This window comes from Nerophis ophidion, linkage group LG26 (genome assembly GCF_033978795.1).
Source record: "Nerophis ophidion isolate RoL-2023_Sa linkage group LG26, RoL_Noph_v1.0, whole genome shotgun sequence".
In the NCBI taxonomy this organism is placed as follows: domain Eukaryota; kingdom Metazoa; phylum Chordata; class Actinopteri; order Syngnathiformes; family Syngnathidae; genus Nerophis; species Nerophis ophidion.
Window position 1 is genome coordinate 8,477,827 of NC_084636.1, and position 14,775 is coordinate 8,492,601.

General features: G+C 42.8%; 1 protein-coding gene and 1 long non-coding RNA gene across 2 annotated transcripts in view; one reads left to right on the forward strand and one right to left on the reverse strand.

Annotated features, from left to right (window-relative positions):
- The window catches only part of fam20b (FAM20B glycosaminoglycan xylosylkinase), a 32,743-nt gene extending 19,116 nt beyond the window's left edge, over positions 1-13,627 (forward strand). The window contains exons 4-9 of the mRNA XM_061888669.1: positions 3,452-3,538; positions 3,601-3,710; positions 3,778-3,949; positions 11,686-11,877; positions 11,956-12,015; positions 12,085-13,627. Coding sequence (XP_061744653.1) covers positions 3,452-3,538; positions 3,601-3,710; positions 3,778-3,949; positions 11,686-11,877; positions 11,956-12,015; positions 12,085-12,316 — 853 coding nt within the window. The 3' untranslated portion in view covers positions 12,317-13,627. The remainder of the gene's footprint in view (positions 1-3,451; positions 3,539-3,600; positions 3,711-3,777; positions 3,950-11,685; positions 11,878-11,955; positions 12,016-12,084) is intronic.
- Positions 1-14,775, reverse strand: part of LOC133543834 (uncharacterized) — a 61,770-nt gene that overhangs the window by 19,385 nt on the left and 27,610 nt on the right. The window lies entirely within an intron of this gene.

The window sequence follows — 14,775 nt, forward strand, 5'->3', positions numbered from 1 at the left end:
ACACATTTTTCAGGTACACACCTCAGAATCATATATTTTGGTACTAACAGTAGCTATGCAAGCTTTTTTTTTATTAGCTAATTTTGTATGTGTACACCTCAGTCATATTTTGGTAGTTAACGCATGCTAATGTTAGCATGCTAGCATTTTAAACACATATTTCAGGTACACATCTAAGAGTCATATATATTGGTACTATTATTTGCTAATTTTGTAGGTATACACTTTAGTTATATTTTGGTACTTGATGCATGCTAACATTAGCATGCTAGCATTTTAAACACAATTTTCAGGTACACACCTCAGTCATATATTTTGGTACTTACAGTAGGTGAGGTTGCATCTTTGCCTCTTGCTTCACTTAAAGCGTGAGTAAAGAATCCACTACTGACCTGATAAGTTCGAAAGGGAAAGAAATGATACATTATTATCTGCTCACATATTTTACCTGGTGGTTGTTTTAGCACAATGTAGCTTTACCATGAATTGATTAACGTGGACCCCAACTTAAACAAGTTGAAAAACTTATTCGGGTGTTACCATTTAGTGGTCAATTGTACGGAATATGTACTGCACTGTGCAATCCACTAATAAAAGTCTCAATCGATCCTGCATAGCCCCTCTTCTTAATGTTTCAGCCGCACGCAGGATTCTCACAGAAATGAGGCAAAAATGCAACCTAAGTATAAGCATGCCATCTTTATTTTTTTAGCTAATTTAGCAGATATACACCTGAGTGTCCTATATTTTTGGTATTGCACTAATGCTATCTTTAAGCATACTTGCCAACCTTGAGACCTCCGATTTCGGGAGGTAGGGGGCGTGGTCGGGGGTGGGGCGAGGGGCGTGGTTAAGAGGGGAGGATTATATTTACAGCTATCCATCCATCCATTTTCTGGTGCCTAACTCAGCTACAATCGGGCGGAAGGCGGGGTACACCATGGACAAGTTCCCAACTCATCGCAGTATATGTAGAAATCTTTATCATTGAATCACTTGTTTATTTTTCAACAAGTTTTTAGTCATTTTTAGTTCAAGAAAGACCACTACAAATGAGCAATATTTTGCACTGTTATACAATTTAATAAATCAGAAACTGATGACATAGTGCTGTATTTTACTTCTTTATCTTTTTTTTTTTCCAACCAAAAATGCGTTGCTCTGATTAGGGGGTGCTTGAATTAAAAAAGATGTTCACAGGGGGTACATCTCAGAAAAAAGGTTAAGAACCACTGCTCTAAAAGCCGTAGATGTTTTTGTCACATATGCATGTACAGTAGATGGCAGTATTGTCCTGTTTAAGAGTGTCACAACATTGCTGTTTACGACAGACAAACTGCTTTACGGTCCCGCGCTGGGAGAACGTTAATGAGACCGCCTAACAATAAACCCACATAAGAAACCAAGAACTCACCCTCGATCATTCTACAGTTATAACGTCATTGGGCAGGCACTCTGTTTACATTGTGGGAAAGCGGACGTGAAAACAGGCTGTCGACACGTCACTCGGGTCCGCATGGAGCTGGAGGGGGTGTGGCCTCCAGCTCCGCCTGAATTTTGGGAGATTTTTGTGAGAAAATTGGTCCCGGGAGGTTTTCGGTAGAGGTGCAGAATTCCGGGAGTCTCCCGGAAAATCCGGGAGGGTTGGCAAGTATGTCTTTAAGCATGTTATTGTTAGCACAGTACTGTTAACATGCTTGCTTTTTTGCTCATAAATTTTGATATTGCACGCTGTCGGGCCAGTGTGAAGCGTTGGCTTTTCAGTTTGGCTTTGGTTCTTCAGCATTCAACAACATTCTACTGAAAATTTGTTTTGTAGTTCTTTGATAAAAATCTATATTGAACTAGTTTTGAAGGTGATAACTACCAAAATGGCCCCCCCGTCCTTTTATTTTTTAGTCTGTGGTCCTCAGTGGAAAAAGGTTGGGGCGCCCATGGTGTAGATCAGGGGTGTCCAAACTTTTTCCACAGAGGGCCGCACACGGAAAAATTTAAGCATGCGGGGGCCATTTTGATATTTTTCATTTTCAAACCATAAAAAAAAAATATATATATATATATATATTTTTTTTTTTTAATTCTTAAGGCTCCTGGGGAGCATAGAGGTCTCAGTCACTAAAATGTTAAAAATAAATCAAATTATTATTATTTTTTATTTATTTAATGCTTACAGTAAATCTCTATATCAACTTGTAGTTGATATAAAGTAAAATAAATAAGGTTTTAGGCCTTTTCTGTCAAAGACAACTTTGTTTTTTTATAGTAAAACTGAAATACCGTATTTCCTTGAATTGCCGCAGGGCATATAGTATGCGCCTGCCTTGAATTACTGCCGGGTCAAACTCGCTTCCCAAAATAATTAGCACATGCTTATTAGTATTACCGCCTGGTCAAACTCATGACGTCACGAGTGACACTTCCCCTGTCATCATGGAGGAGGCTGATTTCAATACCGGTAATTTGAAATCGCATAAAGGGAAGAAGATTAAGAGCTGTTCAGTCGGATTTAAGGTCCAAACTTACATCACACTCAAATTTTTACTGCAAGCCTTTGGTAAGTGCCGGAGTGAGAAGAGGTTTTAAAATAATGAGCGCATACTTACTTTTACCGCATGCCTTTGGTAAGTGCAGGAGTGAGAAGAGGTTCTAAATTTATTAGCAACCCGGCGGCAATTCAAGGAAATACGGTATGCAGTATTTAGATAGATATACAGTAGATAGATAGTACTTTATTGATTCCTTCAGGAGAGTTCCTTTATTTAGCAATTAAAGCCCTCAAAGATCAATAATGCAGGACACCATTGATTTGATGTATTTCATATTTTTGAGTAATCACAGTGAAAAGTTAAATAAAATCCTACTAAATTTTTTTGAGATCTGAAAGGTTCCCCACTCATAAAGTGATGCTTTTTTATTAGTTTTTTTTTTTAAACTTTTAACACTTAAATTTCAAGATCAATTTCCGATATTTCTGTCGATTTTAAGTTTGAACTATAATTTAGTTTGTTTTATGCTTTTTGATCAAAACGTTGATGTTTTTATAGGACAACCACACAACCTATGCAATATTTTTTCCACATAAAACATTTTAAAGTGATAATTTTAAGTAATAATTCATTATAACATGGATTTTTTTGTCCTTTTTTTTTTTTTTGAGCAATGGAAAAAAAATAAAATAAAGACAAAAGGAACAAAAAACTGCCTGCATGGCAGCTTTGTGTCAACTTTGCCACTTTTTCTCATTAGATTTCACCTCATTCCACTTTTTTTAAATGTTTTTTTTTTTAAATATATGTAGTAATATCAATTTTGCAATTTGTGCAGAATGTGTGGCGGGCCGGTAAACGATTAGCTGCGGGCCGCAAATGGCCCCCGGGCCGCACTTTGGACACCCCTGCCGTAGATGAAAGGTTTCTAAGAGAGTCCCACACGTGCATTGTTATCCCACCAGATACAGCCGCGACCACGTGGTGGAAGGAGAGCCGTACGCCGGTTACGACCGACACAACGCAGAGGTGGCTGCCTTCCACCTGGACAGGTACGTCATTCTTACGTTCACTCGCCAGCCAACCGAGAGCTGACGCCGTGTCCTCGCCGCAGGATCCTGGGCTTCAGGAGAGCGCCCCTAGTGGTGGGACGTTACATCAACCTGCGCACCGAGCTCAAACCCGCGTCCACCGACCAGCTGCTCAAGACGTTCCTCACGCAGGGTGAGGCGACCGCAGTGCGCTAAATGTCGTCGTCTGTGAAAGTCACGCCTTTTTTTTGCGGCGGCAGGGAACAACACGTGCTTCTACGGGAAGTGTTTCTACTGCCGGGAGAGCGACCCGGCGTGTGCCGAGGGCGACATGATGGAGGGTTCACTGACCATGTGGCTGCCGGACGTCTGGCCGCTGCAGAAACACAGACATCCCTGGGGACGCACCTACAGAGAGGGCAAACTGGCCAGGTGGGTCTTACACTCCTCTGAAGTATAGTCTGTTCCTGCCACGTGTAAAAAAGTCTAAAGTCCACGATGATCACACCAGTCCAGCCTTTGAGACCAAAAGTGTGGCCAATATTACTAATCTTCTTCGTCACTTCCATGCTGATGGCTCTACTTTTCTTTGCTGCACTTCCACCAGAAGAGCTTGCCTTACACTTAAAACATACAATGAAGTAAAGTAGCACGATACAAACCCTATAATAATAATGATATTACCATTTATTATCGCTATGTGGCGATAATGCATGCCGATGGCACCGTCTGCAAATTTGACCGTCACAAGCGAACAATCGTGCCCTTGCTGGTGTCAGACATGAACTTGGATTGTTTCTTCGATGCAAAGGATGGTTGGCACGAGCAAGGCGTGAATCAAGGTACATTTTATTTATATTCTAACAAAACTACAAAAAGGTAAACACAGGGCGCTCACAAGGAGGTACGAGTACTAGGCTACAAAAAACAAAAGACTAGCCTTAAAGGTACCAACTACAAACATGGAACAAAAACTCTTGCACTGTGGCATGAAAAAACAAAACTTGCACTGAGGCATAAATACAAAACTTATGTGGCGTGGACAAAAACGAACAGCATAGCAAGGCATGAAGCAGGTGAATAGGGTATGTGTAGGTAGGTGACGTTGCCAGGACCAGAAACAGAATCAGAATGGCTTAAATAGCAGTGACATAATCAGTGATGGAACAGGTGCATGACATGACCGCTGAAACTAATGATTAGGCATGGTAACGAAAACAAACCAAGAAGTGTTCAAAAAACAAAACATAACATGACCAAAACAAAACATGTTTCATATGCGTGACAGCTGGCGGCTAACGTCCCTCCACAGTGCAAAAACACTTCTGAGTCGATAGTCCTCGCCTCCATGGTGGCAAATTCACTGGAGGACAAGGAATAGCGAAACATGCTACTCCACACACCGTAGGGTATGTTAACCGCTATCCACGAGCGAGAGCTCTTGAATGTAAAAAAAAAAAAAAAAAATGGGCGAATTGATACAAATATCGACAGTAAGGATACCAAGTAGTATAGTATCAGGCTGATATCACAGTGATCAGATCCATTTTTTGTTTTACAATAATTATAATGAAAAATGTATATTGAACTGGTGGTTTTGGAGGTGAAAACTACAAGAATGGCTCCCGCATATATATATATACATATATATACATACATACATACATACAGTAGGTATATATAAATACATACTTTAAATACTATGTATTATATTTTCATTTGCAGTAAAAGTTATTTTAACATGAATAATATATGTCAATAAAACAGCCTGACAAGGCTTTAAGTTGTTTGTTTTTTTTACATTATTTGTTAGGAAACGGACCAAATTGATACAAATATCGACCGTCAGGATGTTAAGTAGTATAGTATCAGGGCGATACCACAGTGATCAGATCCATTTTTTATTTTTATTTTACAAAAAAAATTAAAATGTACTTATTATTATAATGGAAAATCTACATTTAACTGGTTTTGGAGGTAAAAACTACAAAAATGGCCCCCCCGCAAAAAAATAAATAAATATATATTTATATATATATATGTATATAAACATATACATATATATATATGTATATACAAACACAGACATTTACACATATATTTGTGTGTATATGGACCAAATTGATACAAATATCGACAGTAAGGACACTAAGTAGTATAGTATCAGGCCGATACCACAGTCAGTGATCAGATCCATTTTTTTTTTTTTAACAGTAAATTTTTTTTTATATTTAACTGGTTTTGGAGGTGAAAACTACAAGAAAAGCCCTCCGCAAAAAAAAAAACAATAATTAAAAAAATAATAATTATATAATATATATATATATATATATATATATATATATATATATATATATATATATATATATATATATATGTTTGCATTTATGTCTTGATTGGATTATCCAGAGAATAGTGCTCGATAACGTGGTAGAGCGCAATATGTAGGTGTGGGAAAAATCACAAGATTACTTCATCTCTACAGAACTGTTTCATGAGGGGTTCCCTCAATCATCAGGAGATTTTAATGGAAGCATTCACATACAATGGTTTATATAGGGCACAGAGTGGGTGGGTACAGGCAGGCGTAGGGGCGTGGTGATTGGCTCATGTGTTACCTAGGAGGTGTTTCCTCCTAGGTAACATGTTGAGATGATTTCACTGCGCTTGTTGAGGGATGACAGGTCTGGATGATATATAATAAACAGTTTCTCTTTTAAGCATAGGTTGCATCTTTTATTACCACTGTTGTAAGGTGTGCTGGATGCAAGAATTTGCCATGTTATTGAATATCCAACATTATTGTCTTTGAGGTTCCAAATGTGCTTGCTAAGTTCTGTAGAATTCCGCAAAGTCTGGTTTCTAAAGGAGGCGTTGTGATTATTCCATCTGGCTTTAAACGCTCCTTCGGTAAATCCTACGTACGTGTCTGATGTGTTAATGTCCTTGCGTGTTACCTTTGCTTGGTAAACGACTGATGTTGGTAAGCACCCCCCGTTGAGAGGGCAATCAGGTTTCTTGCGACAGTTACATTCCTTGTTGGTTTCAGAGTCGTTTAGTCTGGAGGTAGGCAGTCCTTTTGTAATTGCTTTGTTGTGGTTTGAAGTGATTTGTTGTATGTTATTCATACAGCTGTAGCTCAATTTAATGTTGTTCTTGTTGAATATTTTTCTTTGTGTGTTGCCTTTGGGGAAGTGTTTGTCGATCAGAGTGAAGAACTTGTGGCCGATATTGGTTGAGACGTTTTTGCTGAATGGTGGATTGTACCAGATGATGTTGTTTCGTTTTCTGCTCTTTTTTGGTTGGTTTCCTGGCGTGGGTTCATAGGTGAGGGTGAAGTTGTATCCGCTTTAATCAAGTGCTTTCTGATACGGGGGGGTTGCTTGGTCGAATTCAGCTTTGCTAGATGACAGCATCGATAGCCTTTTATTAATTCTGGTAGGTATTCTTTTCGTGGTGGTGGGTGGGTGGTTGCTGTTATTTGAGTGTTGTGTTGGGTTTCGTGAATGGTTGGTAGCTGTTATTTCTCAGGCTGAAAGTGACGTCGAGGAAGTTGACGGTTTGCTTGTTGGCTTCAATCGTGATCCGTAGGCCGTTCTCTTTGAAAATTTGGCATATGTGCTTCTTGGTATTCTCGCTGCTCCTTGGCGAGGCGCGGCACACTGCCAGTCCGTCATCACGGTAAATACCAAGGTTCAGGTTGAGGCTAGCAAGCTGGGAGAGGAGGAAACTCCCGACGAGTTCACACGTTTCTGCTCCGTCAAAACTCTGGTTTAGAAACCAGACTTTGCAGAATTCTACACAACTCGGCAAGCACATTTGGAACCTCAAAGACAATAATGTTGAATATTCAATAACATGGCAAATTCTTGCATCCAGCACACCTTACAACAGTGGTAATAAAAGATGCAACCTATGCTTAAAAGAGAAACTGTTTACTATATATCATCCAGACCTGTCATCCCTCAACAAGCGCAGTGAAATCATTTCAACACGCCGCCACAGACGGAAACACCTCCTAGGTAACACATGAGCCAATCACCACACCCTACGCCTGCCTGTACCCACCCACTCTGTGCCCTATATAAACCATTGTATGTGAATACTTCCATTAAAATCTCCTGATGATTGAGGGAACCCCTCATGAAACAGTTCTGTAGAGATGAAGTAGTCTTGTGATTTTTCCCACACCTACATATATATATGTATATGTGTGTGTGTGTGTGTATATATATATATATATATATATATATATATATATATATATATATACAGTATGTATTTTTATATTACATGATATATAATATGTATTATATTTTAGTTTGCAGTAAAAGTTATTTAAACATGAATAATATATGTCAATAAAACAGCCTAACAAGGCTTTAAGTTGTTGTTGTTTTTTTACATTTGTTAGGAAACGTTGGACCAAACTGATACAAATATCGACAGTAAGGATACCAAGTAGTATAGTACCACAGTGATCAGGTCCAGTATTTTTTTGACTTTAGTCATTATTATCATTTAAATCACAGTTGGGCTTTATGGAAAAAAACCAAAGGATTTAAATCAGAGCCAGTAGTAAGAAATATTTAAACATTTAATTAACAATTCTTACACCGCTATCCCTTTGTTTTTGTCTAATTATATCTGTGATCAAAAATGTAATCGTTCAATGATCTTGAAAATTTGAAGTTTCGGCATTGGTGTGACCGATACTGTCCCTGTAATATCTTGGTATTGGATTGACAGCCAAATTTGTAGTATCGCCCCAAACTGATGTAAAGTCTCCAACCAAGAGAAGAACACGTGATGATTACGTCCCACAGGAGTGGAGATGGAAACATGTGGGATCAGAAAGTGGGCAGGTATTGACGGTCAATGTAACAAGTAGATGAATAGTTTGGACAAAACAAATATTTGTAAATGTAGATGAGCAACACACACATGCTGCACTCCAACTCTTTTCACCAAGCTATAGGAAACTTTTAATTAGTTTATTGTAGTGTGTTTGCGAGCACAGCACACCAGAATACGAGGGCCACCAGTTTATAGTCAACCCCCACGACCCCAAACGGGACAAGCGGTAGAAAATGGATGGATCAAACATTTGGATTATGTGATGGACTTTTTGTGGTGAACTATAATTATTTAGTACTGGTTAGTTACCTTTTTAAAGTGTTTAATTGTAATCATGTTTAATTGTAATTGCAGAGCAATCATTTTTAAACACTTCCTGAATTATGTGACCTGGGATGAGCAATTTAAGGAAAATAATCAAGTCAATTACGAGTCAATTTATGATTAATTTATTTCAAAAAAACTAGATATTATTTTGAAAACATGTTTTTACAATTATGTAGAATATATCCTCAATAAGGTCAATCTTTCCGTAGACTGGGCTTTCTGCTTCGCTGCTCCCAGTCCGTGGAACGCTCTCCCTGACCAACTGAGGGCACCTCAGACTGTGGATGCTTTCAAAAAAAGGCTTAAAAACCCATCTTTTTAAAAAGCCTTTTTATAGACATACATGTTGGTTCTAGCTATTGGGCTGTTTCTAATTTTAAATTGTATTTATTTTTATTATCTTTTTATTATTATTACTATTTTTTTACACTGTGGCACTTTGAGGTTGTTTGCTCAACGTGACGTGCTTTTTTTTTTTTTTTACAAATAAAATCTATTATTATTATATTATCTCATTTGTGTCATTACAACCAATCAATTAATGATTAAACACAAGTACTGTATTTTCCGGACTATAGAGCACACTGGGATAACAGCCACACCCACTAAATTTTGGCAAAAAAAAAAAAAAGTTTTCCTATATATTATTTGCAGATATATAAGTTGTGAAATTAGTTATTTAAACAAAGATTTTATAAATGTTTACTTAAATACCTTAATTGTTTCCAAACGTTGCCTGTAACACGGCAGTAAAACGGCTGATCAAACAAAACATAAGTCATGGTCACGGACCCACTAGCTGCGGAAGCTAGCTCTCCAATCAGCTAAACAGGCTCAATAACGTTTTGGTGAATTTATAAAACTGAAACAATACAAAATACAGCATTTGTAAACCTCTTAGCATAGTAGTTAATGCTAATGACGCTAGCTTGATGACATTACCATAGCACATACAAATATGCATGAAAACACTCCAACAGACATCACATATGGGATGCTTTAGCAAGTAAAAAACTGTTTTGTTATAAAAACTTATAAATGTTGATTGGAGTGATACATGAAGACTCCATAGGAGTAGAACGCTATGGACGGATAGAATTAGCTTGCATGGCAGCTCCCGCCATCAGTGTGTAAATGTGTGAGTGTGGAAATAGTGTCAAAGCGCTTTGAGTTCCTTAAAAAAAAAGGTAGAAAAGCGCTATACAAGTACAACCCATTTACCATCAATACCGAACGGCAACTTTTAGGTCCAGAAGGTACTTAGCTCTCATAGCTCAGTTCTAAACAGAAGGGCAATGCAGCACCTGCAGTCAACAAACTTGTCCAAAAGATAGCACAAACAGTAACACTCCTATTCAGTGTGTTTGCTTTTTTATTTTTTACTATATACGGCCGCCAGCGAAAAAAGATATATAAATTAGCAGCACTGTTTGATAAGCCGCTTGGTTCAAAGCCGAGGAAAAAAAATTGTGGCTTAAAGTTTGGAATTTACAGTACTTGTCTTGGTAATTCTACACTGGTCCTTTCTGTGCTGTGGGGATATGAAACTATATTGCCAAAAGTATTTGGCCACCTGCTTTGACTCACATATAAATGATAAATAAATGATAAATGGGTTGTACTTGTATCGCGCTTTTCTACCTTCAAGGTACTCAAAGCGCTTTGACACTACTTCCACATTCACCCATACACACACACATTCACACACTGATGGAGGGAGCTGCCATGCAAGGCGCTAACCAGCACCCATCAGGAGCAAGGGTGAAGTGTCTTGCTCAAGGACACAACAGGCATGACAAGGTTGGTACTAGGTGGGGATTGAACCAGGGACCCTCGGGTTGCGCACGGCCATTCTTCCACTGCGCCACATATGACCTTGAAGTGCCATCCCATTCCTAACCCATAGGGTTCAATAAGATGTGGAGAGCTTTGCCTTCCGGCTCAGCTCCATGTATTGGGCTGTACACTCAGTTACAGTTTCCTGCTACGCTCTCTAAGGTAGAGTCCCGTAGTGCACATTGTAAGTGCAAATGAGAATAAAGCGCTGTATTACTATTATTATTGTTTACTTGAGTGACACATGTGGCTCCACCTTATGCAGCTATGCAACCCACTCCCCATGCGGTCCTCTCCAAGGTTTCTCATAGTCACTGTCACCGACGTCCCACTGGGGTGAGTTTTTCCTTGCCCTTAAGTGGGCCCTACCGAGGATGTCGTTGTGGTTTGTGCAACCCTTTGAGACACTTGTGATTTAGGGCTATAAATAAACATTGATTGATTGATGATTGATATTACGGCTTCGACTCTTCTGGGAAGGCTGTCCACAAGGTTGCGGAGTGTGTTTTGTGGGAATTTTCCACCATTCTTCCAAAAGTGCATTGGTGAGGTCACACACTGATATTGGAGGAGAAGTCTCCTTTCTAATTCATCCCAAAGGTGTTCTATCTGGTTCAGGTCAGGACTCTGTGCAGGCCAGTCAAGTTCATCCACACCAGACCCTGTCATCCATGTCTATATGGACCTTTCTTTGTGCACAGTCATGTTGAAACTGTTCCCACATTGACCAAAATGTTTTGGTATCCCGGAGCATTCAAAGTTCTTTTCACTGGGATCTAAGGGGCCAAGCCCAACTCGTGAAAAACAACCCCACACCATAATTCCTCCTCCATTAAATTTCACACTCTGCACAATGCATTTTGAAATGTAGCCTTCTCCTGGCAACCACCAAACTCAGACTGGTCCATCAGATGGCAAATCCACGACTGGATTTGTTGCACAGGTGGCATGCTATGACAGTTCCACGCTGGAAATCACTGAAAGCGGCCCATTTTTTCACAAATGTTTGTAGAAACAGTCTCCATTAGGACACCTGATTCTCATCATTTGGATGGGTGGCCAAATCCTTTTGGCAATGTCGTGTATGTCAGAGGGGATACATTGCGGTGGTCATCGGGGGTTGACAAACACACCCGCTCACCATCCAGGTGGGAGTACGACGAGGGCTACTGCGAAGCAGTGAAGAAAATGCCCCCGTATGACGCTGGTCCGCGGCTGCTGGACGTCATCGACACAGCCGTGTTCGACTACCTCATCGGGAACGCCGACCGCCACCACTACGAGAGTTTCCAGGACGACGGCGGCGCCAGCATGTTAATCATGCTGGACAACGCCAAGAGGTGAGTCGCCATCGCCGGGTCGCCATCGCCGAGTCGCCACGTTTATGTCCGAGTTCACTCCATTTCTCCCCCGGGCAGCTTCGGGAACGCTGCCATGGACGAGCGAAGCATCTTGGCGCCGCTCTACCAGTGTTGCATGTGAGTGCCCGCCCCCTTTTCTCTCATCCGCCACCTGTCCCCACATCTCCTCTTGTTTCCTCCCGCCAGGATCCGCGTGTCCACCTGGAATAGGCTGAACCTGCTGAGGGGCGGGGTCCTGAGCTCCGCCCTGCAGCGGGCGCTGGCATTCGACCCCATCCAGCCCGTGCTGGCCGAGCCGCACTTCGCCGCCCTGGACCGCCGCCTCATGGCCGTCATGTCAACAATCCAGCAGTGCGTGGAGGCGCTAGGAGTCGACAACACGCTGATAGAAGACCGCATGAACCCGCCACACCCCTAACCACGTGAATCCGCCACACCCCTAACCATGTGAACCGGCAAAACCCCTAACCACGTGAACCCGCCACACCCCTAACCATGTGAACCCGCCACACTCCTAACCATGTGAACCCGCCACACCCCTAACCACGTGAACCGGCAAAACCCCTAACCACGTGAACCCGCCACACCCCTAACCACGTGAACCCGCCACACCCCTAACCACGTGAACCCGCCACACCCCTAACCACGTGAACCCGCCACACCCCTAACCACGTGAACCCGCCACACCCCTAACCACGTGAACCCACCACACCCCTAACCACGTGAACCCGCCACACCCCTAACCACGTGAACCCGCCACACCCCTAACCACGTGAACCCGACCACGTGAACCCGCCACACACCCAACCACGTGAACCGGCCACACCCCCAACCACGTGAACCCGACCACGTGAACCCGCCACACCCCTAACCACGTGAACCCGCCACACCCCTAACCACGTGAACCCGACCACGTGAACCCGCCACACACCCAACCACGTGAACCCGCCACACCCCTAACCATGTGAACCCGCCACACCCCTAACCACGTGAACCCGACCACGTGAACCCGCCACACCCCTAACCACGTGAACCCACCACACCCCTAACCACGTGAACCCGCCACACCCCTAACCATGTGAACCCGCCACACCCCTAACCACGTGAACCCGACCACGTGAACCCGCCACACACCCAACCACGTGAACCCGCCACACCCCTAACCATGTGAACCCGCCACACCCCTAACCACGTGAACCCGACCACGTGAACCCGCCACACACCCAACCACGTGAACCCGCCACACCCCTAACCACGTGAACCCGCCACACCCCTAACCACGTGAACCCGACCACGTGAACCCGCCACACACCCAACCACGTGAACCCGCCACACCCCTAAACACGTGAACCCGCCACACCCCCGACCACGTGAACCCGCCACACCCCTAAACACGTGAACCCGCCACACCCCCGACCACGTGAACCCGCCACACCCCTAACCACGTGAACCCGCCACACCCCCGACCACGTGAAGCAACAAGACGGATGTACAGGGTGGAACTATCGACTGCTGGATTATGTTTCACTTCTTGCAAACTTAATGTGGGCACAGAGAAGGATGGAGGCACTTCTCGCCAACAAACAGACTTCCTGTGCTGAAGTTGCCATCTTTGGACCAAAAACTCAATAGACCTGACCTGCCTTCTCGTCCGAACAACAGGAAGTGACCTCACTTCTTGTCTAAAGAACAGGAAGTGGTTTTCATTATGAGTCCACGCATCAAAGCAGGCGAGTGTACGTACTGAACTGCAGTAACACACACACGCCTATTGTCCTGCTATTATCTGTGTACGTGGGGGGCTTTGTCTGTGTGTGTGTGTGTGTGTGTGTGAGGGTCTGTGTATGGAAGTGTGGGTCTGTGTGTAGAAGTGTGGGAGTCTGTGTCTGTGTGTGGGGGGGTGTGGGTGGGGGGGGGGGTCTGTCTGTGGAAGTGTGTGTGGGGGGGCTGGAAGTGTGGATCTGGGTGCGTGTGTGAAAGAGTGTGGGTCTGTGTGGGGGGGGTTTGTGTGTGGGTCTGTGTGTGGAAGTGTGTGTGTGTGTGTGTGTGTGTGTGTGAGAAAGAGTGTGGGTCTGTGTGTGTGGGGGGACTGCGTGTGAGAGTGTGTATGTCTGTGTGTGTGGAAGAGTGTGAGTCTGCATGAGAATGTGGATCTGTGTGTGGGAGTGTGGGTCTGTGTGTTGGAGTGTGTGTGTGTGAGAGAGAGTGTGTGTTAGTGTTTGTGGGTCTGTGTGTGTGAGAAAGTATGTGTGTTTGTGTGTGGGAATGTGGGTCAGTGTGTTGGAGTGTGTGTGTGTGTGAGAAAGTGGTCGTGTGTGTGTGGAAGTGTGGGTCTGTGTGTTGGAGTGTGTGTGTGTGTTTGTGGGAATGTGGGTCTGTGTGTTGGAGTGTGTGTGTGTGTGTGTTTGTGGGAATGTGGGTCTGTGTGTTGGTGAATTGATTAACGTGGACCCCGACTTAAACAAGTTGAAAAACTTATTGGGGTGTTACCATTTAGTGGTCAATAGTACGGAATATGTACTGTACTGTGCAATCTACTAATAAAAGTATCAATCAATCAATGTGTGTGTGAGAAAGTGTGTGTGAGTGAGAGAGTGTGTGTTTGTGGGAATGTGGGTCTGTGTGTTGGAGTGTGTGTGTGAGAAAGTGTGTGCGTGTGTGTGTGGGTCAGTGTGTTGGAGTGTGTGTGTGTGAATGTGGGTCTGTGGAAGTGTGGGTTTGTGTGTAGGAGTGTGTGTGTGGGAATGTGGGTCAGTGTGTTGGAGTGTGTGTGTGTGAGAAAGTGGTTGTGTGTGTGAAAGACTGTGTGTGTGTGGGAATATGGCTCTGTGTGTGGGAGTGTTTGTGTGGAAGGGTGGAAGTGTTTGTGTGGGGGAA